The 25525-nt window shown below is 36.4% G+C and overlaps 2 protein-coding genes across 4 annotated transcripts in view; one reads left to right on the top strand and one right to left on the bottom strand.

The window, feature by feature from the left end:
* Window positions 1-2231: 2231 nt before the first annotated feature.
* Window positions 2232-8579, top strand: g6pc3 (glucose-6-phosphatase catalytic subunit 3). The gene is made up of 6 exons (XM_073828370.1): window positions 2232-2615; window positions 3962-4068; window positions 4168-4258; window positions 4341-4459; window positions 5514-5655; window positions 6680-8579. Exons 1-6 carry the CDS (start codon window positions 2398-2400, stop codon window positions 7020-7022), a joined length of 1020 nt encoding a protein of 339 aa, XP_073684471.1. The 5' UTR covers window positions 2232-2397; the 3' UTR covers window positions 7023-8579.
* A 42-nt stretch (window positions 8580-8621) lies between these two features.
* LOC141298236 (protein TANC2-like) overlaps window positions 8622-25525 on the bottom strand; it is a 77713-nt gene continuing 60809 nt past the window's right edge. For 2 of the 3 annotated variants that reach the window (XM_073828745.1, XM_073828747.1), the window contains 14 exons: window positions 23607-23715; window positions 23382-23504; window positions 23066-23302; window positions 20314-20763; window positions 20142-20235; window positions 18380-18513; window positions 17330-17453; window positions 17067-17242; window positions 16057-16189; window positions 13913-13945; window positions 13509-13600; window positions 13259-13405; window positions 12961-13061; window positions 8622-12880 (listed from right to left, as the gene is read on the bottom strand). In XM_073828745.1, the coding sequence (XP_073684846.1) occupies window positions 10804-12880; window positions 12961-13061; window positions 13259-13405; window positions 13509-13600; window positions 13913-13945; window positions 16057-16189; window positions 17067-17242; window positions 17330-17453; window positions 18380-18513; window positions 20142-20235; window positions 20314-20763; window positions 23066-23302; window positions 23382-23504; window positions 23607-23715 (4030 nt within the window). In that variant the 3' untranslated portion in view covers window positions 8622-10803. The remainder of the gene's footprint in view (window positions 12881-12960; window positions 13062-13258; window positions 13406-13508; window positions 13601-13912; window positions 13946-16056; window positions 16190-17066; window positions 17243-17329; window positions 17454-18379; window positions 18514-20141; window positions 20236-20313; window positions 20764-23065; window positions 23303-23381; window positions 23505-23606; window positions 23716-25525) is intronic. The other variant, XM_073828746.1, reaches the window with a different exon arrangement.

Below are 25525 nucleotides of genomic sequence, written 5' to 3'. Positions count from 1 at the left end.
CGCCAGGGAAACCGGAGCGCGAGCTTTACGTAAACGCACGCTACGCTACGACGCAGAGGCACGTCAGGTGACAGGAAAGAACCTCATTTATTGCTTTCCTTATATTTACGTTAGTTAAGAAATAACAGTCAAATACAAAACAAAACGTATCGAATGTGAGGTAAATAATACATTTAAAAAATATAAATATTTTATACGTTTCTTATTTTGTATTTTCATGTTTGAAAGGGTTTCAAAGTACATCTTAATAATTAAACCAAATAACAAAAGGTAAAACTTTGCCAAAAATAAATCCACATATGTTTTTGTTTTGTTTTTTCACAGAGAAGTTTGGGTTTGGAAAGTAAAAGTAAAATATCGTACGTTTGTAAATTTTTTTTTTTTTTTTGGTCACGTTTATTTAAAAGTCAATCCAAAAAGAGAGATAAACGTGCAATAAAAACATAAACGTATTTGTTTACATCACATACGGTGTGTGGATATATCTTTTTATTATTTATATTATTTTTTATTTACTATTTTTATTAGTATTTATTATTATTCTTCTTATTTTATTAATTCAATGCCACAGGGAAAAAGAAAAAAGAAGAGAAAAGAAAGAAAGAAAGAAAAGAAAGAAAGAAAGATAATTACATACATTACATGTTTTCAGTACTTTTTTTGCTTTTTTTTTTTTTTACATATAATCTAAAGTCATTTATAAAATGGGAAAACTTTGGTCTACATTGAGCCCACTTTTCTTATGTATATGGTATTTTCCTAATAAAATAAACAAATGTATAATTTGTTGTTATTTTTTTTATTTTTTTTTATTTTTTACAAATTTTCGTTTTCTGTAGGCTATAGAGAACCTTAGCAAATATACAAACCATTTTTTGGTTACTATACAATTCCAAAATAATCTTGAGTAAATACAATGAAAAACGAGATACAGTTTCTTTTTCTTGACCACAAAATTCACAGGTACTATATAAATATTAAGCCTAAATCTTTCCAAAACATGCTAAGCAGGATACATTCTATGAAATATTTTGTAAGACACTTGCATTATTTTGTTATTGGTAGGTACAAAACATATTTGCCCATTTCCATGCCATAATCCAAGAGATATTACCAAATAAAGAAGATGCTCAAACGTTCAAACACTCACTGATGGCATTATAAATTAAATTGAGCTTATTTTGTCTTCTGGGAAACATGAAAGTACCTTCTGTAGCTTCTGAAAGTCAATACTAAATAAACCAATATGAAATTTAAGCAAAATAAGAAAATATGTACACATCTTCATTCTGGTCAAAAGTTTTCACCCCCGGCTCTTAATGTATGGTTTTTCCTTCTGGAGCATCAATGAGTGTTTGAACCTTCTGTAATAGTTGTATATGAGTCCCTCAGTTGTCCTCAGTGTGAAAAGATGGATCTCAAAATCATACAGTCATTATTGGAAACCATAAAGTCAACTTATATGAACAAATCCCTCTGTAAAAACCTTCAGGATAGCATGTGTAACTGCTACAGAAATAGAGATTTGTGGCGCAGTGTAGGAGATTGAGACAAATCTGTATTGTAATTGAAATCTATTGACACAAATAGATAAAGTGCTATAAAAGAAACACTTAACTTAGTAATAATAATAATAATAATCTCACTCACTAAAAAAACAGATACGGTATTCCTCAAAATGAATAAAAACAGTGCAAACCTGCAATAATTAAGTATGTTAAATAATACAAATATCCTTTATGTATTTAATCCCATTTTATTAACCAATGTTTATTAACCAATGTCTCCAATTCATCCATACTAATAAGCAAAAATGACTCAAGATAATCTAACATTTGTTTTCGTTTTTATTTTTATTGTTGAAGAGTTGACATTTGTTCTTCTGCGGTCTACTGTACAGACGTCAATTTACTTTTCTCTAAGCCTGAGGCTTTTGCTGTAAAAGGCTTTTACATTTGAAAAAAATACAACTTTTTTATATTAAAAACAAACAAGCCCTGCCCAGATTTAAAAAGTAACGCAAAAGTAACGTAACGCATTACTTTCCATAAAAAGCTAAAATAAGTAACGTAATTTGTTATTTTTTTTTTTTTATGGAGTAACTCAATATTGTAATTCCTTTACACTGGATGCATATAAAAACGGCGTTTTTGCCTGCAGTGTTTTTCTTAAAATATGCGTTTTAGTCAAATTTGTCCCACTGCGGTCTCCGTCACAGCGGTCACGTGGAGGTTTGCAAAACACAACAGACTCATGACAGATGACTAGCCGCAGGAGCATCTTTGACAGGCGCTTTAGTTTCATTTAACTCTGATAAACAGAGTCTGTGAGCTGTTAGATCATAGTATGGTGAACTAGAGAGCTGAGTTTCATCTGTGGACGTTTCTTGATCTTCTAATGGAGAGCATCTATCGTCAGGGCGTGTTTATGGCGGAGGAGCTGCAGCTGAGATCCGGCAGCTATGAGGATTTCTGGCTAGTTTGTTCTCATCTGGGAGACCCGAAGGCTGCGGTTCTCCTGGTGTTTCCAGTGGTGTTTTATATTCATCGACAGACTGGCATCGCTGTGCTCTGGGTAGCAGCTTTATCAGAGTGGCTTAATTTGGTTTTCAAATGGTACGAGTTGCTTTGCATCTTGGGAAAGCGAAACTGAAGGAATGTTAGAGCAAATAATAGATGCATGTTTATAGATTAAATAAATGATGTTTAATTAAACATGCATGTATGAAAATGAATAAAAAAGATTATTTGACCAGAATAAGAGGGATCATACAAAATGCATGTCATTTTTTTACATATAGAATACGTTTACAAATAGTCCACAAAATAAAATAATAATTCTTAATAGTGTTGTTACCTGAAAGATCCACAGCTGTGTTTTTTTGTTTAGTGATAGTTGTTCATGAGTCTCTTGTTTGTCCTCAACAGTTCAACTGCCTGCTGTTCTTCAGAAACATCCTTCAGGTTCCACAAATTCTTTGGTTTTTCAGCATTTTTATGTATTTGAACCCTTGAGATCCATCTTTTCACACTGAGGACAACTGAGGGACTCATATGCAACTATTACAGAAGGTTCAAACACTCACTGATGCTCCAGAAGGAAAAAACATGCATTAAGAGCTGGGGGTGAAAACTTTTGAAATTTGAAAATCAGGGTCAGTTTAACTTATTTTGACTTCTGGAAAACATGTAAATATTTTCTGTAGCTTCTGAAGGGTACAAAATGAAAAAAATGTAAATGTCCCCATTCGGCTCAAAAGTTTTCACCCCCGGCTCTTAATGCATGTTTTTTCCTTCTGGAGCATCAGTGAGTGTTTGAACCTTCTGTAATAGTTGCATATGAGTCCCTCAGTTGTCCTCAGTGTGAAAAGATGCATCTCAAAATCATACAGTCATTGTTAGAAAGTGTCCAAATACACAAAAATGCTGGAAAACCAACAAATTTGAAGGATTTTTCTGAAGAACAGCAGGCAGTTGAACCGTTCAGGACAAACAAGGGACTCATGAACAACTATCACTAAACAAAAAAACACAGCTGTGGATCATTCAGGAAACAACACAGTATTAAGAATCAAGGGGATGTAAACTTTTGAACAGAGTCACAAATTTAACTATTATATGTAAACATCTCTTATTTGAAATCTCTTATTCAGGTCAGTACTAAATAAACAATAACATGCATTTTGTATGATCCCTCTTATTTTGCTAAAATAATGAACATCTTGCAGATTCTGAAAGGGGGATGTAAACTTTTGACTTTAACTATATGTAAGCATTTAATAATCAAAGTAGAAAACAAATTGCTAAACTGATATTTTATAGAATTGATACTAATACAAGATCAATTTAGATAAGTATTATAATAATTTGAATATAATGAGTTATTTGTTGAGGGAATAAAGTAATTATAATAAGAGTAAAGCATTGTATGATAACTCTAATTGATGTGATATGACTTTTAGGATCCTATTTGGTGAGAGGCCTTATTGGTGGATCGGACAATCTGGATTGTTTTCTAAAAACCCTCCAAAAGTCCAGCAGTTCCTGTCCACCTGTGAGACTGGCCCAGGTAAAGCAGCACAATAAACCTCCTTGTAGTGTTTCCAGATGTCAAGACATTTTAAAACAAGGCTCGACTGTGATATAATTCCTTGTTGGACTTTGTCAGGCAGTCCGTCGGGTCACGCTATGATCACTGGTGCTGTCTGGTGGGTGATCGTCTCTTCATTGGCCTCCTTCATTCACACTCGCACAGGCAGGTCTGTCTTCTTTACGGTTCTAATGAGACAGTAATGTTAGCTATTCCTATGTAAAACTAACTAAATGGTCTTTCTCTTACAGTAAGGTATTAGCTGCAGTGCCGTATCTGCTGTATGCAGTATTTTTGGGATGTGTAGGTCTTTCTCGAATCTTCATCTTGGCTCACTTCCCACATCAAGTCATTGCAGGTTTTCTGACAGGTCAGAAATTATTGTATTATATTGCATTATATTTTATTGCATTATACTATATTATATTATATTTTATTGCATTATATTACATTATATTTTATTGCATTATACTATATTATATTATATTGTATTGTATTATTATTATATTATATTATAGTGCTTTATATTGCATTGTTTTATATTATATTATATTGCATTATATTATATTATTTTATATTATATTATATTGCATTATATTATATTATATTACATTATTTTTATATTATAATATATTGCATTATTTTATATGATATTATATTTCATTATATTATATTGTATTATATTATGTTGGATTATTTTACATTATATTATATTGCATTATAGTATATTATGTTGCATTATATTATATTATATTGCATTATATTGTATTATATTATATCGCATTATATTATGTTATATTGCATTATATTATATTGCATTATATTATATTATGTTGCATTATATTATTTTGTATTATATTATATTATGTTGCATTATTGCATTGCATTATATTATATTATATTGCATTATACTATATTATATTGTATTGTATTATATTGCATTATATTGCATTATATTATATTGCATTATATTGCATTATATTATATTGCACTATATTATATTATATTGCATTATATCGCATTATATTATATTATATTGCATTATTTTATATTGCATTATATTGCATTATATTATATTGCACTATATTATATTGCATTATATTGTATTATATTATATCGCATTATATTATGTTATATTGCATTATTTTATATTATGTTGCATTATATTATTTTGTATTATATTATATTATGTTGCATTATTGCATTGCATTATATTATATTATATTGCATTATATTATGTTGCATTATATTGCATTATTTTATATTATATTATATTGCATTATATTATATTATATTGCATTATATTATTTTGCATTATATTATATTATATTGCTTTTTATTACATTATTATACGATATTGTATTGTATTATATATTTTTTCATTTATTTATTAATTTTTAAATCTTTCTGCACTTTCTGCGCAGGGATGTTGCTGGGGATTTTTCTGAAGCGGACTGTGCCTGAATGTCGCCCTCTGCTGTTCTTCTCTTGCTTCAGCTTGGCTTTGCTGTTTGGAGCTCTTCTGATGCATGGAGCCCTGCAGAAGATTGGGTTTGATCTTTCCTGGTGGGTACAATGTTATATTGAGTTCATTTCACAGCTGAACTGGTCTCAAAATAATATACACATACATTGCATATTTGCATTTAATGTATTTTATAGATGTTTTTTTGTCTCTTCTGCTCACCAAGTCAGCATTTATTTGATCCAAAGTACAGCAAAACAGTAACATTTAGAATATTTTTTACTATTTAAGATAACTGTTTTCTATTCGAATACATTTGAAAGTTTTCATTCTAATATTCTGATTTGCTGCTCAAAAACACGTATCACTATTATGTTTGAAAACTGCTGAGTAGAATTTTTTTACATCATTTATCTGAAACAAAAATCTTTTGTACCATTATAAATGTCTTTATCATCACTTTTAATCAATTTAAACCATCCTTCCTTGCTAAATAAAATTATTAATTTGTATAATTTGTTTCCCTACAAAAGATAGAATAAATAATAATTATACTGACTTCAAGCTTTTGAATGGTATAGTGTATGTCACAAAAGCTTATTCTTTCTGATAAATGCTGATCTTTCTGTTTATGAAAGAATCCTGAAAAAGTAAATATTGATAATAATAGTAAATGTTTCTTGAACATCAAATCAGTATATGAGAATGATTTCTGAAGGATCATGTGACACTGAAGACTGCAGTAATGATGCTGAAAATTCAGCTGCGCATCACAGAAATAAATTACATTTTAAAATATAGTCAAATAGAAAGCAGTTGTTTTAAATGGTAAAAATATTTCAAAATTTTACAGTTTTTGCTCTACTTTGGATCAAATAAATGCAGGCTTGTTGAGCAGAAAAGTCTTCTTTAAAAACATTAAAAATCTTACTGTTTAAAACTTTTGGACTGGTAGTGTATATATAGCTTTTAGATTTTTTTAAAAAATATATATAAAGACAATATAAATCTGTCAAACCTGTGATAGACAGGTTTGGTCAAAAGTAATCAAAAAGTAATATGAATGAGCCTAAACTGTAATTAACAAGTCTGAATTCACTGCATATACTTACAATGTTCTCTCAGGTCCATCTCGCTGGCTAAAAGGTGGTGCTCTCACTCTGAGTGGATCCGTATGGACACAACACCCTTCTCCTCTCTGAACCGGGATGCTGGGGTCCTGCTGGGACTAGGACTGGCAGAGTACTGGAAGCCGGGTGGATGGGTTCTCCCATGGGTTCCCAGGACTCTCTGTCTGGCCCTCTCTTCCATCGCCCTCCACTACATCAGCAGTTTCCCCGTACCCACCGCTCCTGCTTTTCTCTTCTACTCGCTGTTCTTTCTCAAATACAGCATCGTGCCGCAGGTGGTCATGGTATTGGTGCCAGGATTTGTGCATCTCCTCACAGCCAAACCCAAGAGGGAGTAAAAGTCAATGTTGCAGCTTTTCTGTTTTGAACCAGCCATCAAAACAAGAAGTTCTTGACACAGAAGAACCATCAGCTTGAAGAACAATCATAAATGGAGTTCTGTTTGAGCTTTAGTAAATGTTACTGGTGCAAAAGTGATTGTGCCAAAAAAAGTTCACTGCAAATAATAGATTAATATTCATAATAAATTCACTACAAAACATGCTTTTCTTACTTAGATTTTTTGTCTTGTTTCCAGCCAAAATATCTAAAAAGATTTTCTAGACGAGTAAAAATGGTCTTGTTTTCAGAAAAAACAAGTTATAGTTAAGTGTTTTTGCTTGAAACAAGCACAATAATCTGTCAATGGGGTCAGAAAAATAATCTTGTTTTCTGTTTGAAATAAGATTTTGTTCGTTTTTTCTTCAAACAAAAAAAAAATTTTTTACCCGTCTAGAAAATCCTTCTTGATTTAAGAATTTTTAGATATTTTGGCTGGAAACAAGACAACAAATCCAAGTAAGAAAAGCATTTTTGCAATGTTTTAAGTAAAAATGTTCCTTGTTATTGTACTTCGTAGAAGGCTGTTCTTATGTTGTTGATTCGATTTATTTTCCCCTGTTCTTTTCTTTAAATTTGACTTTAAAAGTCACTTGAATTGTCTCTTCCTGTGTAGAAACCAAAGTAGTTTTTGGCTATAATAAACTTACCCATACGCAAAAACAGAGACAAAAAAAATACTTAACATCCAGTATGATTTGAGGCAACATACGTGACTGTTTAAAGAAATAGTTCAAACTAAAAAGCACTCACCCTTAGACCAGACCACAGATGTAGATGATTTGGTTTCTTCATCAGATTTGGAGAAATTTAGCATTCTAGTAATTGCTCACCAGTGGATGCTCTGCAGTGAATGGGTGCCGTCAGAATCACATCACAACAAATTTACAAGTTTCTCACAAACACACAGCTTTTGTCTCATCAAGATGTTAACTGATGGACTGGAGTGCTGTGGATCATTGTGATGTTTTTATCAGCTGTTTGGACTCTCATTCTGACGGCACCCATTCACTGCAGAGGACCCATTTGTGAGCAACTGCAAGGAACTCTGATGAAAAATGTAAAGTACAGTAAACTGCAAAAAAACGACATTTTCTTTTAAGAAATGTAATTTTCTCTTCTTAACAGCCAGTATGAGTTGAGGTAACATACATGACTGTTTAAAGGAATAGTTCAACCAAAAATGAAACTTTCACTCTTAGATCAAACAACAGATGCTCGCCAGTGGATGCTCTGCAGTAAATGGGTGCCGTCAGAATCACATCACAAACACACAGCTTTTGTCTCATCAAGATGTTAACTGATGGACTGGAGTGCTGTGGATTACTTGTGGATTATTGTGATGTTTTCATCATCGATTTGGACTCGCATTCTGACGGCACCCATTCACTTCAGAGGATGCATTGGTGAGCAGCTGCAAGGAACTCTGATGAAACAAACTACATCTGGAAAGCTAAAATGTTGAAATGTCAGTTCTGTAAGATCTGTATGCAATAAAAGAAACTGGACCTGTGTTATACATCTCTTATACTGAGACCATAGAAAAATGACAAGTGACATGATAAAAACACATTCTGGTTTATTGAAGTCATTAAATGTTGTCACAGCGCTCTGAAAGCTCACATTTACAGACGAGAAACTCTGCTTAGCAAGCAAGTACATTAAAATCAACTCAAATCCAACTGAAAGATAAAAAGAATGGCCAAACCCTTCAGAGGTAAATGTCACGTCTCTACTGTCGAGTTTGGTGGAGATGAGTGCGAGATTTCTCTTTTTCGTCAGGTGTGAACTTTACTTCTGTTTAGTTCCTCTATCGGCAGATTCACGGATGTCAGTCTGTGTGTGTCAATTTGAGAGGGGAATGGAAGATAAATCATGCGTCAGGTCATGTACAGCAAAAATAACTTGCACTGAAAAACCGCACCGCCCCAAAGAGGCCTTGTTCTCAAGTGCTATTTATTTAGCTTTTCCCCCACGAGGCATCGCTCGATTCAAGCAAGTTTACAACGACAGCAATAGAAAGGTGAATATGGTTGCCTTTAAGACAAGCTGTCTAGATATCTGTCCATATACTGTATTTGTGAGAAGATCTGACCAAAGCCACATTTAAGCTCCGCATGTTAATAATATTGCATTCTGAAGCAGAGAACTTCCAAAGGAACTAGCTGAATATTGTAATTTTACACGACAAATACACTATTTCAAAACGGCTGGTTTGCTTTTCGGTAGTGTGTGACGCCACTGAACTGCGTTGGACACGCGAGGCTCGTCGAGGGAGAGCGGGATTTCGTATGCATGAACACATTTGGCCACTATATACAGCAAGTACACTGCGCTCTATAAAGGCTGTTATATACACTTTTTTATATCTTTTTAAAAACATAATTTTGCTCTTTTATATTATTGTTCATTCATTTGCTTGAAAAATTAGAATTGCACCAAGGACAATGACTGCTATTTGTTTTCTAGTAGTACAACTAATCACAGGTTATTTTCCAGTGTCCACTGAACGTTCGTTAGTAAGGATGTCCCATCCTAGATCCAAAAAAAACTAAACAAAACTAAACAAAAACATCTCCAGCCCCCCGATATTCACATTCCATACAATCCTTACAAATGAATAAAGTGCTCTCTTTCTTCATAATGTCACAGACAGTCAGTGCAGACCAAAGTATACGAATAAAAGTTTAAAACATAGTTCACTTGATATACTTTATGCTTCTCTGTGACAATGCAATATTCCATTTCTCAGAACGTTGGAAGAAACCAAAAAAGTAGAAGAAATTCTATTACTACCTTGCAAACGCCCCTGAAACTTTGTGTTGCGTAGTATACTGTAGAGTTCATAAGACGTCTATGGTGTGATACATTCTTCCACTTGAAATGCGGCAGGATTGCCACTCCAGTACTTGGTAATTAACTCAACTGGTTTTGTAAATAAAGACTAAGCGATATCCACTAGGGTTCCTTGAAAAGCATATTACGCTTCTTCCCAAGAAATTGATTAAACTAATCTTATTGCCACTCTACATCTGTGAATTTTGACACAAACAATATTTCTGCTTGGGAGCCAGAACTGTAAAGATAATCATCTCCAGTCATAAACATCTGATACCATTTCCAAAAGTCCAAATCAACAGATGCAAAATTAAAGACAAAATAAACCTGACACAAAAACGGCTTTAATATTTCTATACATCGTATAACTTAATTATAAATATTCCTCTTTTCCTTCTATAACTACAACTTAGTTTTCCTGAAACAGATTTTCACTTTTTACAGTATTGAACAATTCAACAATATGATGTCCTGAAAGCCTAGCAAATTTGTTTTTCGTTTCACTGGGAAGAGAGAGAGAGGGTTTAAGTGAGATAGGGAATGAGTTCAACCCATAGATTTCCAGTTTCATATCCGCTTTAGTGCTGGGAATGATGGCGAGACACACTATTCCTCTGTGTGTGGGCCTCGACAATAAATGTGCTTTCTTTTCATGTGCAGAGCTTTTTTTAACTTTAGCTTTATTCTAATACCCCAAGTTCTAAAAACTAAGTATTTACCAACAGATTGAGTTGACCTGAAGTAGGCACAGGTATTTGTACACTTTTGTAACACTGTTTTTTAGTTTATTAAAAGCATTTCTACTATGCGGCTTCCTCTACTCCAAATACTGGCTTTAGTACCCTGCACCTACGCAGACCTGACACAAACATTCTCCTTCATGCCCAACCTTTTGGGTGCCTATTAAACATTTGACTCCACAAAGGGTCTCTTTGGTTTGATGGGCGAGGTGGGACCTTGTCTGGCATCACGGGAAAGTTGGCGGTACATGTTCTCCTGGTAGGCCTGTGCCACGGGCATTGTCCGTGCCACCTTAACATCCTGGTACGTTGGTGCCTGGCTCACTCGCTCCAGGAGGTCTCGATCCCGGGCCCCTCCATTGGCGAGCTTGCTCAGGGAGGCGGGCTGGGGCTGAACATAGTACTCCTCCTCTAGCATGTGTCCATTTTGGGCATTATTGGTCTTATTGTAGTAGGCAATATTGCCTAGAGATGTAGGCGGGCTGTAGGAGGAGGCGGTGGAGGCTTGGTGGATCAAATTACCAGGCGAGGTGGGGCTAGTGATAACCGATTCCATAGATGATACGGGCCAGGCCCGGGAAGGCTGGTGAAGGTACTGCTGCTGAGTCCTTGCGGTCTTGTCAATGACGCCCATGAATGGAGTGGTTCGGGATCGGGCGGGTTCTCCCACGTACAATCCGCTCTGAGAGGGCGAGAGAGCAGATGGCTCATCGAAGCTTCGCTCATACGCAGCCTGGAGTGGGATTTCCATTTGAGCCATGGAGGAGGAGGGCCTAAAGCCAGGGGCTAGATTGCAACTGGAGCCTGAGGAGATATTACTGCTAGATGGGGAGAATCGAAGATTCACGCTCTGGGAGTGGATAAGTGGTCTAGGGGTCGGTACGTGCTGTTTTAGGTCACTTGTGTTGGCACTGATAGGTCGGCGCACTAGGTGAGGGATCTCCGGAGAGCCCAGTTGGCACGGTGGCAGAGCAGAGGCAGCCACTGCTCTCTCAAGTTCATGTTTGGAGACTGGATAGTATGCGGCAGACTGGCTGCGGCTTATCTGAGGGGTTTGGCTGAAGCGCATGCCTCCGGGTCCCCCCGTAGCCGAACGGTAGGCTGAAGCGGGACGCTGAGGCATCTCATCTTTCCCTAGGTTTGACTCCAGAACCCCGGCAGGCCCACCTCGGCTCCCATGCTGACAGAGAGCTCCTACACTAAGGCTGGATTGCACTTGAGACATTGACCGGCCATCTAACGAGGGCTGGTAGACCAGCCTCGGCTCTCGATCTCTGTCCCTATCCACGTCCATAGAACTACCCTGGTATCTACTGCTGAGCGGATGCGCCAACTGGCTGTACACGCTGTTACTGGGCTGGTTAGTGCGGACGATCTGTGCCATAGAGGGCTGCAGACGAAGACCCTGAACTTGGTGGTGCTGGCTGCTTTGAGAGCTCTGGGAAGGTTGCGACTGGAGTTGGAAGGATCGCTGGCTGCTCATCTTCAACAGTGGCGATTTGGGACGGCTAGGTAAGGGATCCTGCTGATAGCGGACTGGCGAGCCAGACTGGGAACGATACAGACACACGCTCTCAATCGGAGGACTACCTCTGTATGGAACCCCACGCCTAAGAGGAGATGGCGGAGGACTCTGGTAGTCCATCCCCTGGTTCCCTCCACCTGCCATTGGTGGAGGGCTAAACCGGTAGGAGGACTGATGGGCTGGCGAGGTGTGAGGCGGACTCTGGCGGTAGTGGGAGTTCTGATGCGTCGGAGAGATACAAGGGGAGGTGGACTGGTAACTGTGATGGGTAGGAGATGACATGGAGGAGGAGCTTGGGTGGAACTCAAAGGCCTGCCCTCCAGATAGGTAGCCAGTGTCATGATGGGGCGGAGAAAGAGGTGGACTGCGTATAATGGCAAGGCTTGAAGCATTCGAGCGAATATCAGAAGCAAGACCAATAGAGACAGCTTCCAGTTCTTGTTCCAAGAAGTCGTCATCCTCAAACAAGTCTTGGACGGGTTCCATGTCATCCAGTCTTGGCTCAGGGGGAGGAGTATGATGAGGGGGCTCCTCATCTTCCTCCACCGGTAAGGGAGATGGTGGTGGGGATGGAGGAGGCTCAAGCTCTGGCTCATCTGGTTGGGTAACTTGTCTGTACTCCTCCTCCACGCGCTGAAGGAGACGTTGGATTTCACGATTGTTGGGACACAGCTTTATGGCTTCCCTCAGGTCTTCTAGTGCCTCAGCGAATTGCCTATAAAGGGTTAATGGAACTGTTAAGCCACCAACAAATAATTTGATGTGTATGGACAGAAAATAATAGAAGAACCCTACCTGCTGCTACGCTTGGCACGGGCTCTAGCATAGTATGCCTCGTAAGACTTAGGCTTCAGTTCCAGAGCCTTGGTAGCAAACTCTTCCGCCATGCCAAAGTCCTGTAACCAAGAAAAATCTATTTTAGTTTGTAATCTGGGGGTCGACATTTCATTATTTTGCACAGCTGTACTAGACGTATAATCAGCAAGGTTCTCACTGCAGTTACGATATTACAGCATCACACAAGAGAATCTTACTGTGCGCTAAAATGAGACCTTGCAAAGAGTATTTTTAGAAACATTTGTGCCGTTCTCACATTCATTTTCCTCCGACAGCGAGACAAGTTGAGGAACAAAGACACTTTGAGCTCCTTAAAGGTCTTCAGGTCCTCACTTAATCCTTCTCGGGGAAATTTCTTCAAAGCATACTGGTAGCGCTGAGCTGCCTCCTTCACTTTACCCTTCTGCGGGTGAAAAGATGATTGATTGTGTAAATACACAGAGCCAAGGACTTTGTACTAGATAGATCTGTGCAAACACCAGAGGTAAATTTTGAGTAAATCTGACCTTATAGAAGCCATCTCCTTCCTCTAAAAGTTTACTCAGTAGGATAATCATGATGTCAGGTTTAGATGTCGCCATTGCCCAAGTAGCAGGACCTAAGGGTAACAGGATGTTTGATGGGTCAAAATGAACAACTGGTTTGAGGGGAAAACATGGGGAGAGACGGAGGAGCACAGAGTGCTCAGGAGTCATAACAAACAGATGAAGGCATGGACAACAGGATGAGGATGCCTTCAGGGTGAACTTGAGTTCTCATTCCCTGTAACCTTTTATTTTTAACATTTCATAACAGTTTACAAGTGGCAGTTAAACCTGCAGCACCCAAACACGCCACTGCACACACAACAGAGAGCTGTCAGGATTCCTAAAGGAAAGCAAGCCGCGAGCAGGCCGAGCACAAGCAATACCTCCTTTATGCCGACTCGGCAGTGTCTGACATCCTGTGGCCGGAGGTCAGGGATTGAGGGAGAGTGGGATGGGGTGAGTGGCACAATCATAGGTGGCGATGAGAGTGGTGTGTGCGGAGGTGAGTGGAAGTGAGAGTGGGAGAAAGAGGAAGTGAAGAGCAATGCAGTGGGCGTGGAAGAAAGGTGAGGGGGAACACAAAAAAGCAGCCGTGAGTGGTGGGGAATAAGAGCTTCAGCTAAAGAATAAGAAATCAAATGTAAAACAGCAAAACAACACTGGCACTAACAATGTTAAACTATCTCTTATCAACCACTGAACTGACAAACAGAAAGAAAGAGAGAGCAACAGAGCAAGAGAAACATGTAGCAAGTGAAAACAAACGCAAACACCACAAACAAAAAGAGTCACGGATCCAGAGACGCATTAACCAGTCAGCGAAGTAAAGCACAGAGCAGCCGAGCACAAGCTGAGCTACATAAAAACACACACACATATATGTGGGCACTTTACAGTGATTTCTATTCTTGTACACTAAGCTTATGTTAATTTCTCTCCCCTAAGCTGTTTTATTTTTAGGGATCGTTGGCTGGATGGTTTTACTGATTTATGGTTTTACTATGCTGAGAGACATTTGGTTTCTACAATATGAGCAAAGCCTGATCCACACTAACACTGGGTGAGTTTACATGCACTAATTGTCAGTTGGAATGAATCTAGTCTGATTTCACATATTTTTGAATATTTCACATATTTTGACAGTCCACTTTTGACATTCTACTAACAAGGGTCAACTAGATTGTCTGCTTAAAGAGGTCATATGATGCAGTTTCGTGTTTTCCTTTGTCTTTGGAGTGTTACAAGCTGTTTGTGCATAGATAAGATCTGTAAAGTTGCAAAGCTTAAAGTCTTAAAGTCATTGGGCGAGTAGATTAGCGTAACACCGCCCATATGTATATGGAAAGAAAGAATGCGTAACTTTTACTGGCTGTAGTAATGTAGTAGTGCAGCCACCATGTTGTGGAGACGCAGTGTATTTCATTGCCAAAGCAAAAGTACTTGCCTTCCAAATGAGGACACGAGTAGAAATTGTTAAGTTATATTTACAACACTGTTCCGGAACAGTGCAATGCAAATATTGCAGTGTGTACTGCGCATTTCATGGAGGACTGTTTCCTGAACCTGGGAGAGCAGCTTACAATGCCAGCTGTAAAGGGTTAAGGCTATAAAGTGGGGCAATTCCAATGTTTTAGGGACAGTTTGATGCATCTGACTCGCAGCCTGTAAGTACATTTTCATATTGAAAGAATTCAGTACTGACTATTCAAACGCCAGTTTTGAGCAGTGTAGAGTAGTGCTTGTTGTTTTTTGTCCTACTATCGCAAATGCAGACATGGTGTTATGTTTACGTTGTGTAAAAAGACAGTATAATTATGCATATGAGTCATTATAATCAGTAGTTATGTCCCCACTGGACGCAACAAATGCCTCGTTTATAATTGATTTTATTGTTTCTGTCTTGTTGCGCCAAGAAACGGCATCACAACCTGATAAGTGCTGTAACATTTCCGTCACACGCTTGAGGTATTCGGCCAATCACAACGCACCGGATAGCTGGCCAATTAGAGAACACCTCGATTTCCATCAACGTTGAGTTTTGTAAAAATCAAAGCGTTTCAGAAAAGCGGGGCAGAGAGGAGCAACAATAATGTACAGTATGTGAAAAAATGTTTTTAAAACCTCAAACTGCATAAACACATTGCATTACAACAAATACAAAAAAAATTATCTTTTTAGAAACATCATATGACCCCTTTAATATCTGTAAATACTTTAATTGAAAAGCTGACGTATATGTCAGAAAATCTTTTTTAGCATAAATTTATTCTCCTCCATTGATCTGTTTATGAGATGAAAGACAAGAATAAACTGGCACTTTGCAAGATGTATGTAAATATATGCATCAGCACTGCATGTGCTGTATGTTTAAATCCAAATTTGGATTCATATTCAAGTGTTTGCATGAATTTTTCCCTACTTATCAGAATATTTCAGGACTTTTTTAAGTGCAACAAAATCAAATGAGGTGTTTACAAGGCTTTTCAATCCGATTAAGCCATCAATCTGGTGATATGGTTGCATGTACCGATTTTGGCTCCTTTCTTCAGCAGAGCGACCACCACTGATGTGTTTCTGCAGCCGACCGCCCGGTCCAAAGGACGCATTCCACTGTAGTCCACATGCTCGATCAAAGCCCCATGATCCACCAGGAACTGCACCTGAGACAGAGAAAAAGCAGAGAAAAGAAACTAAATCAGTAATGGATGAAAATATGATTTTTTTTTAGTTTCCTGTCATGCATTACAAACATTAAATAAATTGAAATGTAATACAAATTGCTGTGGATTAGCACAGAATATAATCCAGATGCAGATCACAAAAACAAACGCTGTGGACAATCCTACACTTACTATAGAAGTGAACTTTAATTTTACAAACACTTGCATGATAAGAGAAAAAAATTTTTTTTTGGAAAAATTAGAAAAAATTGCCCATTCTTATATTCATAAAGTGGAATGAAAGAATGGCTATATTTAAACAATTTAAACTGTGTTTGGAAAAAAATATCGAAAAGTAAAAACTTCAGAACAAAATGAGCAATGCAGCTTTTTAAAATGTAATTTTTTTTGTTTTGTTTTGTTAAATGTACTATTGTTTGTACAATTTGCTTGATTCTCAATATAAAAAATTAATGACAAAATAGTAAAAAAAAAATATTTTTTAACAATTCTGCATATTTTTAAAACAGTTTAATAAGCTTTTAAGTTTGAAGGTTAAATTGATCTTATATCATTTGATTACGTTTCGATTCATACACTGTTACACAAACGGATGGATTTCGGATATTTGACTGTTCCTCTGGGAGGAAATACTCTCAGAACTTTTCAAAGTAAGTTGTAATTTTTTTTTAAAGGGAAACTGAAAAGTCCAGTTATTTATAGTGTAGTAAACAGATTTGGTCAAAATAGGCTGAAGGTTTAGAGTTTAGAGTTTGGTGGATCTAGTTTGAAAGCTTTAAGAGAAATATTTAAAAAATATCTGGTCTCAAAATAAAGTGTTTTGAAAAACCTTAACCCTAAGCCAAAAATATCTCACCACATCTGAGTCTCCATAGAAGGCGGCCAGATCAAGAGGCGTTCGTCCGTTTTTATCAGTGTGGTCGGTCGCTGCACCCCTTTCCACCAAACAGCGAACCACAGACAGATGTCCTTTCAAACACGCCCAGCTGAGCGCCGTCAGACCCTCCTTATCCATCAGATCCATAGATGCACCTACAAATGAACACAAGACGTGAGGAATACTTCATGCAAGACTTATTTAACAGTGCTTTTATGCCATAAAGGTGTATTATTACAAACCCTGAGCCATTAGGAACTCCACTGTGTCCAGATGCCCTTCAGAGGCGGCCATCATGAGCGGAGTACGGCCTTGTTTATCAGACAGGTTTACATCTGCCCCATGAGACACCAACAGATCCACAATCTGAAAGACAGCATACTTCTTTTAAACTAAAATCGGAAAGTATACTTTCAGTCTACTTTTTACGCACTTTTCAGAAATGTGCTTAAAATGACATTTAAGTATACTTGACTTATACTTAGAAAAAGTCTAAATATATTTGAGCTCTGCTTGTGCTCTGAGAATCTGTGTTTTGATTGTTATCCGCTAGGGGCGCTGTTACACATCTTCTGAACAGAATTTACAAAACACAAGTGAAGAAGAAACCGAAACATCAGATGCTTCCACATGTAATCTAACACAATCATCAGACAGAAAACAGCATCAAAACCATAGATATGGAAAACTGTGGAACGTTATGGAATAAAATGTCCACCCATGAAGAGGAAATAATGACTGTCAAGCTTTGGGCTGTTGATCAACTCCATCTACGTTTGGATTATCATCAATAGACTTTTTTTAAGCTTTTTGTTCAAAATGTTGTTTATTTATGAAACATACCCACATTCAAGTGTTTGTAAAAAAGAATGCATGAAGCTAGAATCAAATGTTTTTGTTTACAAGCAGATCTTTTGATGTTTTGTATGTTCAGATATTCAACAAAATATATACAAATTAACACCAAAATAGGGACATAGTAGTATACTTAAAGTATGATCTAATGAGTATACTTGCAGTATAAAACTACTAAACTAGTAGTTTACTGAGACTATACTTCAAAGTGCACTAAAAAAGCATAAAAAGTATTTAATTAGTAAACTATCAGTATATCTATAAGTTCACTTTTAGTATACTTGGAGTATTGAAATAGTACACTTAAAAGTATACTAGTAGTACACTGATATTTAAAAATATACTTGAACCTTACTTAAGTATACTTAATAAAATAAACTTGAAGTATACTTCTTTTTTGGAAAGGGATGTTGGAAAACAAGTCTTTTATCAGTCACCTGCCAGTGGCCTTGACGCACAGAGCTGAAGAGCGGCACGACTCCTCTCCTGTTGGGCTGCGCCACGGCAGAACCCTGCTCCAACAGCAGACGACAGACATCCAGCTTCCCTCGACCTGCTGCTGCTGACAGCGCTGAGGAGAAGAGCAGGACAAACCTGTCAGTCAGCACACAGCTAACAGAAATTCTTACAGAAACATTAATAGAAAGTTATCTGGGCTTTAATAATGTTCTCAAAACTTTGACTACATGGTTTATGAAAAGTAGTTTTTCTGAAATGTTATAATTGGACTTTTTTTTAATGTTACTACTATTTCAGAATGTTCAGAGAACATTTTAAAGTAACATTCCCACATATATATATATATATATATATATAAAAAGAATGAAATAAAAAAGAGTGTTCTGAAAACATTGAGAAATAATGTTTTCATGAAGTAATGTGAAAGTAACTTAGAACAGTTTACACTGCAAAAAATATTTTCTTGCTTAGATTTTTTTTGTCTTGTTTCCAGCCAAAATATTAAAATATTCGTAAATATTCTTAAATCAAGGAGGATTTTCTAGACAAAGATTTTTTTTTGCTTGTTTCGAACAAAAATACACTTAATCTCGTCTTTTTCTGAAAACAATCATTTTAACTTGACTAGAAAGTAAGATTTTTTGCAGTGCAGATATTCTTCCAGCAACATTAACAGAAAGTTATCTGGTCTTTAATAATATTCACATGGTTTATGAAAAGTACTTTTTCTGAAATGTTTTAGTTGGACCTTTTTAATGTTACTACTGTTTCAGAATGTTCAGAGAACATTTTAAAGTCACATTCACATATTTTATTGAAAAATAATTTTAATATTTAAAAAAAAAAAAATAATAATACAATGCTTTTTGAACATTCTCATAACCAAGAAAAAAAAAAAGTTTTTTTAGACATTTCCAAAAACTGGATTTTTTTTAATGGTCTGGGAACATTTAGAAATAATGTGAATGCACTTAGAATAGTTTTATTACATTGCAAAAAATGATTTTTTTAACTGCCAAAACATCTAAAAATTCTTAAATCAAGAAGGATTTTCTAGACAAGTACAAATTCTTTTCTTGTTTTCAGAAAAAAAATAGTCAAAATGAAATGAGTTTTTGCTTAGAACAAGAAAAATTATCTGCCAATGGGGTAAGCAAAAAAATACAATTTCAAAAAGAAAACAAGATTATTTTTCTTACCCCATTCCCATTGGCAGATTATTTAGCTTGTTTCAAGTCTAGAAAATCCTTCTCGATTTAAGAATCTTCAAATATTTTGTCTGGAAACAAGGCATGTACACTGCAAAAATGCTTGTCTTAGATTTTTTTGTCTTGTTTCCAGCCAAAATATTTCAAAATTCTTAAATCAATAAGGATTTTCTAGACGAGTAAAAATGATTGTCTTGTTCTCAGAAAAAAGTCAAAATAAAGTGCATTTTTGCTTGAAACAAGCTGAAAAATCTGCCAATGGGGTAAGAAAAATAATCTTGTTTTCTGTTTGAAATTAGATATTTTTTTCTTACCCCGTTGGCAGATTATTTTGCTTGTTCTGAGCAAAAACTCACTTCATTTTGACTTGTTTTTTTCTGAAAACAAAACAAACATTTTTACTTGTGTATAATTTTTTAAAAATATTCTGGCTGGAAACAAGACAAAAAACTATAAGTAAGGAAAGCATTTTTTGCAGTGTAGGCAGCTCACTAGATTTCGATTGAAAAATCCTGTAAAAGATGATCTTTACCTGTCTCGCCCCACAGGGTATCATAGCTGTTAATCTGGGCGCGTTGAATGTCCTCTTCATCCCTCTCAGGCAAGTCCAAGAGATACGACACAATCTTAAAGACACAGAGACAGTAAGTACCTACATGAGCTAGGAGCATACAAGGAATTGAATGAAGCCAGGAGGCCGTTACCTCTGTGTAACCCATGCTGGCCGCTGCTATAAGGGCCTGCTGCACTGCTGTGCTCTTGTTGAAGGTCACAGGTTGTGGTGACGTCTGCTGCTGAGTCTCTGCATCCGCCTGTGTCTGCTGTTCCGACTCTTCCGGAGTCTCTTCCTGCTCCTCCACCTTCGGCTCAGACTCCTGCGGCTCCTCCTCCTCGTGCTCCTGGCGCTCAGGGCTGGAGGGCTGCGACTCCTGGGGCGTGGCTTGTGTGGGGGAGGGCGTGGCATCTGGCGGCGTGGGGGAGGGCGTGGTCTGCGGTTGTGTTGGAGAGGGCGTGTCCTGTGACTGTGTAGGGGAGGGGCTCTGGAGGTGCATCTGACCCCAGTCTGTCTGAATCAGGAACTTCACCACCTCCAGATGACCTCTGAGAGCAGCATGCACTACAGCACACTGACCGTGCTTATCCAAGTGGTCCAGCTATGGAGAGGACACACATGCAGATAAATATCATTCATCTATGTTTAAAAGTGAACCCTGCTGAAAAAACGAGGATCGCTTTAATTTTAAAACGCTGTTTTAAAACGAAAACGCAGTAGTATAAACAGGGCCTTAGTCTCAAGGGATTCTGTGAGTTTAAATTTTAATTTTGACAGCTGGAGTTTGAAAAGTGTTGGCTCATTTGAACATTTCATCAATGTAGGTCTAAGGAATTTTTTTACGATTCTTCATCTTAAATATTATGAAAACTATAAGTCGGATCAGTCTGAAAAGCTAAAGCACATTAAGTGAGATCAGTCTGAAGAGCTGGGCTGAGCGTTCAGGAATTTACTCCAAAGCCTGGAATACACTACGATTTACTGCAAAAAATGCTTTTCTTATTTAGATTTTTTGTCTTGTTTCCAGCCAAAATATCTGAAAATTCTTGAATCAGGAAGGATTTTCTAGACAAGTAAAAATAATTGTCTTGTTTTTTGCTTAAAACATGGGGTAAGAAAAAAAACCTTATTTCAAGCAGACAACTAGATTATTTTTCTTACCCCATTGGCTGATTATTTTGCTTGTTTTTACTAAAAATAAGACAACAATTTTTACTTGTCTAGAAAATCCTTCCTGATTCAAGAATTTTTAGATATTTTGGCTGAAAACTAAACAAAAAAAGCATTTTTTGCAGTGTTTTTGCCCTGATTTTCCACCGATTTCCAGTCTGGAGAAGTTGAGGCTGTTTGCTAAAAGTCAGAGCGAGTCAGCAGATTTGAGCTGACAGATTCCATAGAAAATCGCATAGTTTATGATGGTGACAGACTCTGATTTTTTAGCTTCAGACTTTGATGCCACCCAGTCGGAGGATATCAAACATGTTTGATATTTTCAGCCGATTATAGAATGCATATTGTTTCATTTGTTATGCGTCTCCTAGCAACAAGACGCACGTTTCTGCATGAGTTTGCTGTGATTGGACTTCAAAGTCTGCTAGTGTATTATGTTTCTCAAGCCAACCTAATTATATAGATTTTTATTTTATGTTTTTTTTTTTTAAAGGGGTCATCGGATGCCAAACAAACATGAACAAAGCCACCCTACAATGATAAAAATACACCCAGTGGTGCATTCACTTTTTAAAATCAGGTCATTCTCAGCTTCTTGTCGTTGTGACAACACACAGACAGAGGCTCCTCCCACGATAGTTGATTGACAGGAGCGACTACCTTAGCCCCGCCCTCACCGAGCTGAAACAGTCCGACTCTGATCGCCATTGTGTGACTCAGGAGCAGAGGAAGACTCTAATTGAGCGATTGAGGTGTTCTGTTGCTGGATGTAATAATGAACATAGCAGTAGTCTCCTGGTAGCATTTACTCTCAACATCTGAACCGCTTAAGAGGCAGAGGACAACGTTACTTTCAGTTTTAAACCGATCTACATAGGCATATGTGACTCTGGATATTTGTAGCAATAGCCAAAATACATAGTATGGGTCAAAATGATTGATTTTTCTTTTATGCCAAAAATCATTAGGAAATTAAGTAAAGATCATGTTCCATGAAGATTTTTTGTAAAATTCCTACTGTAAACATATCAAAATGTAATTTTTGATTAGTAATATGCATTGTTAAGAACTTAATTTGGACAACTTTAAAGGTGATTTTCTCAGTATTTTGATTTTTGTGCACCCTCAGATTCCAGATTTTCAAATAAATGTATCTCGGCCAAATATTGTCCTATCCTAACAAACCATACATCAATAGAAAGCTTATTTATTGAGCTTTCATATGATGTATACATCTCAGTTTTGTCAAATTTAACCTTATGACTGGTTTTGTGGTCCAGGGTCACATATATGTTCGTGTGAATCATTCCTGATGCAGCTTCACGCACAACAAACGTGAATATAAGCGTTTTTTAATGCATCTTTGCAAATGGCCTTTCTTAATAATGTGCTTGTTGGCAAGTTTTGCCGATAAACGCAGCTAAATGCAGTTAAACGTAGCTAAATGCGGCTAAAGTAAACATTACGTCTCGTAATCCCTCAGTAGAGAGGGGCGGGGCAAGCAGAGCTCATTTGCATTTAAAGGGCCCATGCCTAAAATAAGCTGAAATTTTGCAGAGCTGATTTTGACGGGGTAAAAGGATGTTTTTTTAAAGTACTATTGAGAATTTTTAACCAAAGTATATTATAGACTTTTCATTAAAACCCTAAAGAATCATATGACCTTGTGGAAAATGGCCATCCGATGACCCCTTTAAAATAATATTTAATTATATTGATTTTTGCTCTGGTACCTTTGCTTTCCTCTTGCAGAGAGCGGTGACTATCCCCAGGTGTCCGGCGGCGGCGGCGTATCCCAGCGGAGTGAGGCCGCTCTCAGATGTGGAGTCTACACTGGCTCCGTTCTCCAGCAGCAGGTGCACCATGTCTGAGTAGCCCAGGTGAGCGTGCACACACAGCACCGGAGCGTTGTTCAACACCTCCGTACGGTAGTTCACATTAGCGCCGCCCAATATCAGCAGCCGGGACACCTACAGACAATTCATGGAAGAAATAAATCTACAGCTGTGGAGCAAATGCAAATGTCAGATTCATAAAGTGGAGCAGTACCTTTATGTTGGGCGTGTAAAGGTTTCTGAGCGATGACAGAGCTGTAGATAAACTCTCTGTACTGTAGGACACCCACAGCCCTTGCAAGATGGATGAAGAAACTCCGACCTTCTTACTCAGGCCCTACAGGATCACACCCAATGAGACAAATAGCCTTAATGCATGAGAGCTCAGTGTTATTCAATGATGGTGATCTGACAACACTCTCTTGCAAAACGCTCTTACCTTGAATATGTGTGCTTTCAGTATATGATGACCCAACTCAATTGTCTGCTGTCTATTGAGTTTGTTTTCTTGTCTGGAGAACCAGAAAGCCAGAAGCGTATGGCCATTCCTTCAAGAAACAAACAAAACCAACAAGTAAGAAGCATAAAATACTTCAAGCTACAGTTTTCTGTGATTTAAAATGCATTTATTTTATACTAAGCAATGTTGGGGTAACGCATTACAAGTAACGCAAGTTACGTAATAATATGACTTTTTCCAAGTAACTACTAAAAAATGCATTACATTTTAATTGACAAGAAAATATCTGAGTTACTTTTTCCCCTCATTTATTGATTAAAAGCTCTCCTGTCCCCATGTTGAGAGAAATTGTGAGTAAGATGTTACTTTAGTTCTAGAATAAATGTGAACATGCATTAATTCATCTCACTCACTAAAAAAACAGATACAGTGGTCTTCAAAATAAATAAAAACTGTGGAATTCAAAGCAAACCTGCAATAATTAAATAATAATAATACAAATATCCTTTATGTATTTAATCCTATTTTATTAACCTTCGATGATCCAATTCATCCATACTAATAAGCAAAAATGACTCAAGATAATCTAACATTGGTTTTCTTTTTTTATTGCTGAAGAGTTTACTTTCTTCTTCTGTGGTCTACTGTACAGACGGCAATTTACTTTTCTCTAAGTCTGAGGCTTTTGCTGTGAAAAGGCTTTTACATTTGACAAAAACGTAACGTAACGCATTACTTTGCATAAAAAGTAACTAAGTTTTTTTTTAAATTAGTTACTTTTTTAGGGAGTAACTCAATATTGTAATGCATTGCTTTTAAAAGTAACTTTCCCTAACAATGATACTATAGTACGTAAGTATAGTTTAAGTCTATTCTCTTATCTAATGACATATCGCTTGAGATTTACTAATATAAAAATTATTTTTGGAGTACTACTTGTGCACAATGCACAGTTCTTAACATTAAGCCTAAAATATGTTTAATGTCACTATTGATGAGGGTTGTATGATCTTTAAATAATATCGGTCTTTAAATGCAAAAAAGTGCACCTAAAGTATACTTTCAATAGTTCTACTTTAGCACAATCAAATAAACTTAAATATATCTTTAGTTGAACTTCAGCACAATTAAAGTGCATTAAGTACAAAATTAGTTGTTCCAATTTAGCAGACTTTAAGTATGCCAGTTTAGTATACTAAAATGGCAAATGCAGGGTATTTTTATTACATAATATGTAAATGTATTCGTAGTATACTTAGCATGAAATAAATGTATGTTAAATACATTTTTGTATATTTATTTTTCACTAAGGTGGACATTATTTGTTTCTCAGACTTCTTAGAAAACCTTAAATATCTTAAATGGTATAGCATTTATACAAATTGCTTGTGTTCCTTTATTGTAAAGCCACTTTTGGGATAAAGGTGTGTGCTAAATGCATAAAGGCAAAAAAAATCTTAATTATCATTTTTAAGAGGTTCAGTGTTCTTTTTTTTGTAATTTTGATATACTATCATAAGTTTTTTCATATATATTTCCTGTTTTACATTCAATTTTGTTAAAGTAGTTTTTTTGTTTTTTTTTTACTATTTTTTACATTTTAAATTTTAACTTTAATTTAGTCTTAGTTAGAAAAGCAGTAAAAATTGTGCTGAAATGTGCTAAAACTAGTGAATTATGTATATTGAATAAAAAACCCTAAAAACTGAATTAAGTGCATTTTGCTTATCTAGTTTACTTTTTATATATATATATATATATATATATATATATATATATATATATTTTGACTAGAAACAAGACAAAAATACTAAGATAAGTAGTATAAGATAAGCCATTTTTTCCCAGTGAAATATTTTATTTTCTGGTTGAAACAAGATTTTTTTGCTTACCCTATT

Source organism: Garra rufa, chromosome 22, assembly GCF_049309525.1.
Source record: "Garra rufa chromosome 22, GarRuf1.0, whole genome shotgun sequence".
In the NCBI taxonomy this organism is placed as follows: domain Eukaryota; kingdom Metazoa; phylum Chordata; class Actinopteri; order Cypriniformes; family Cyprinidae; genus Garra; species Garra rufa.
The sequence above is the reverse complement of the archived record's forward strand: the minus strand, read 5'-3'. Positions and strand labels throughout refer to the sequence as shown.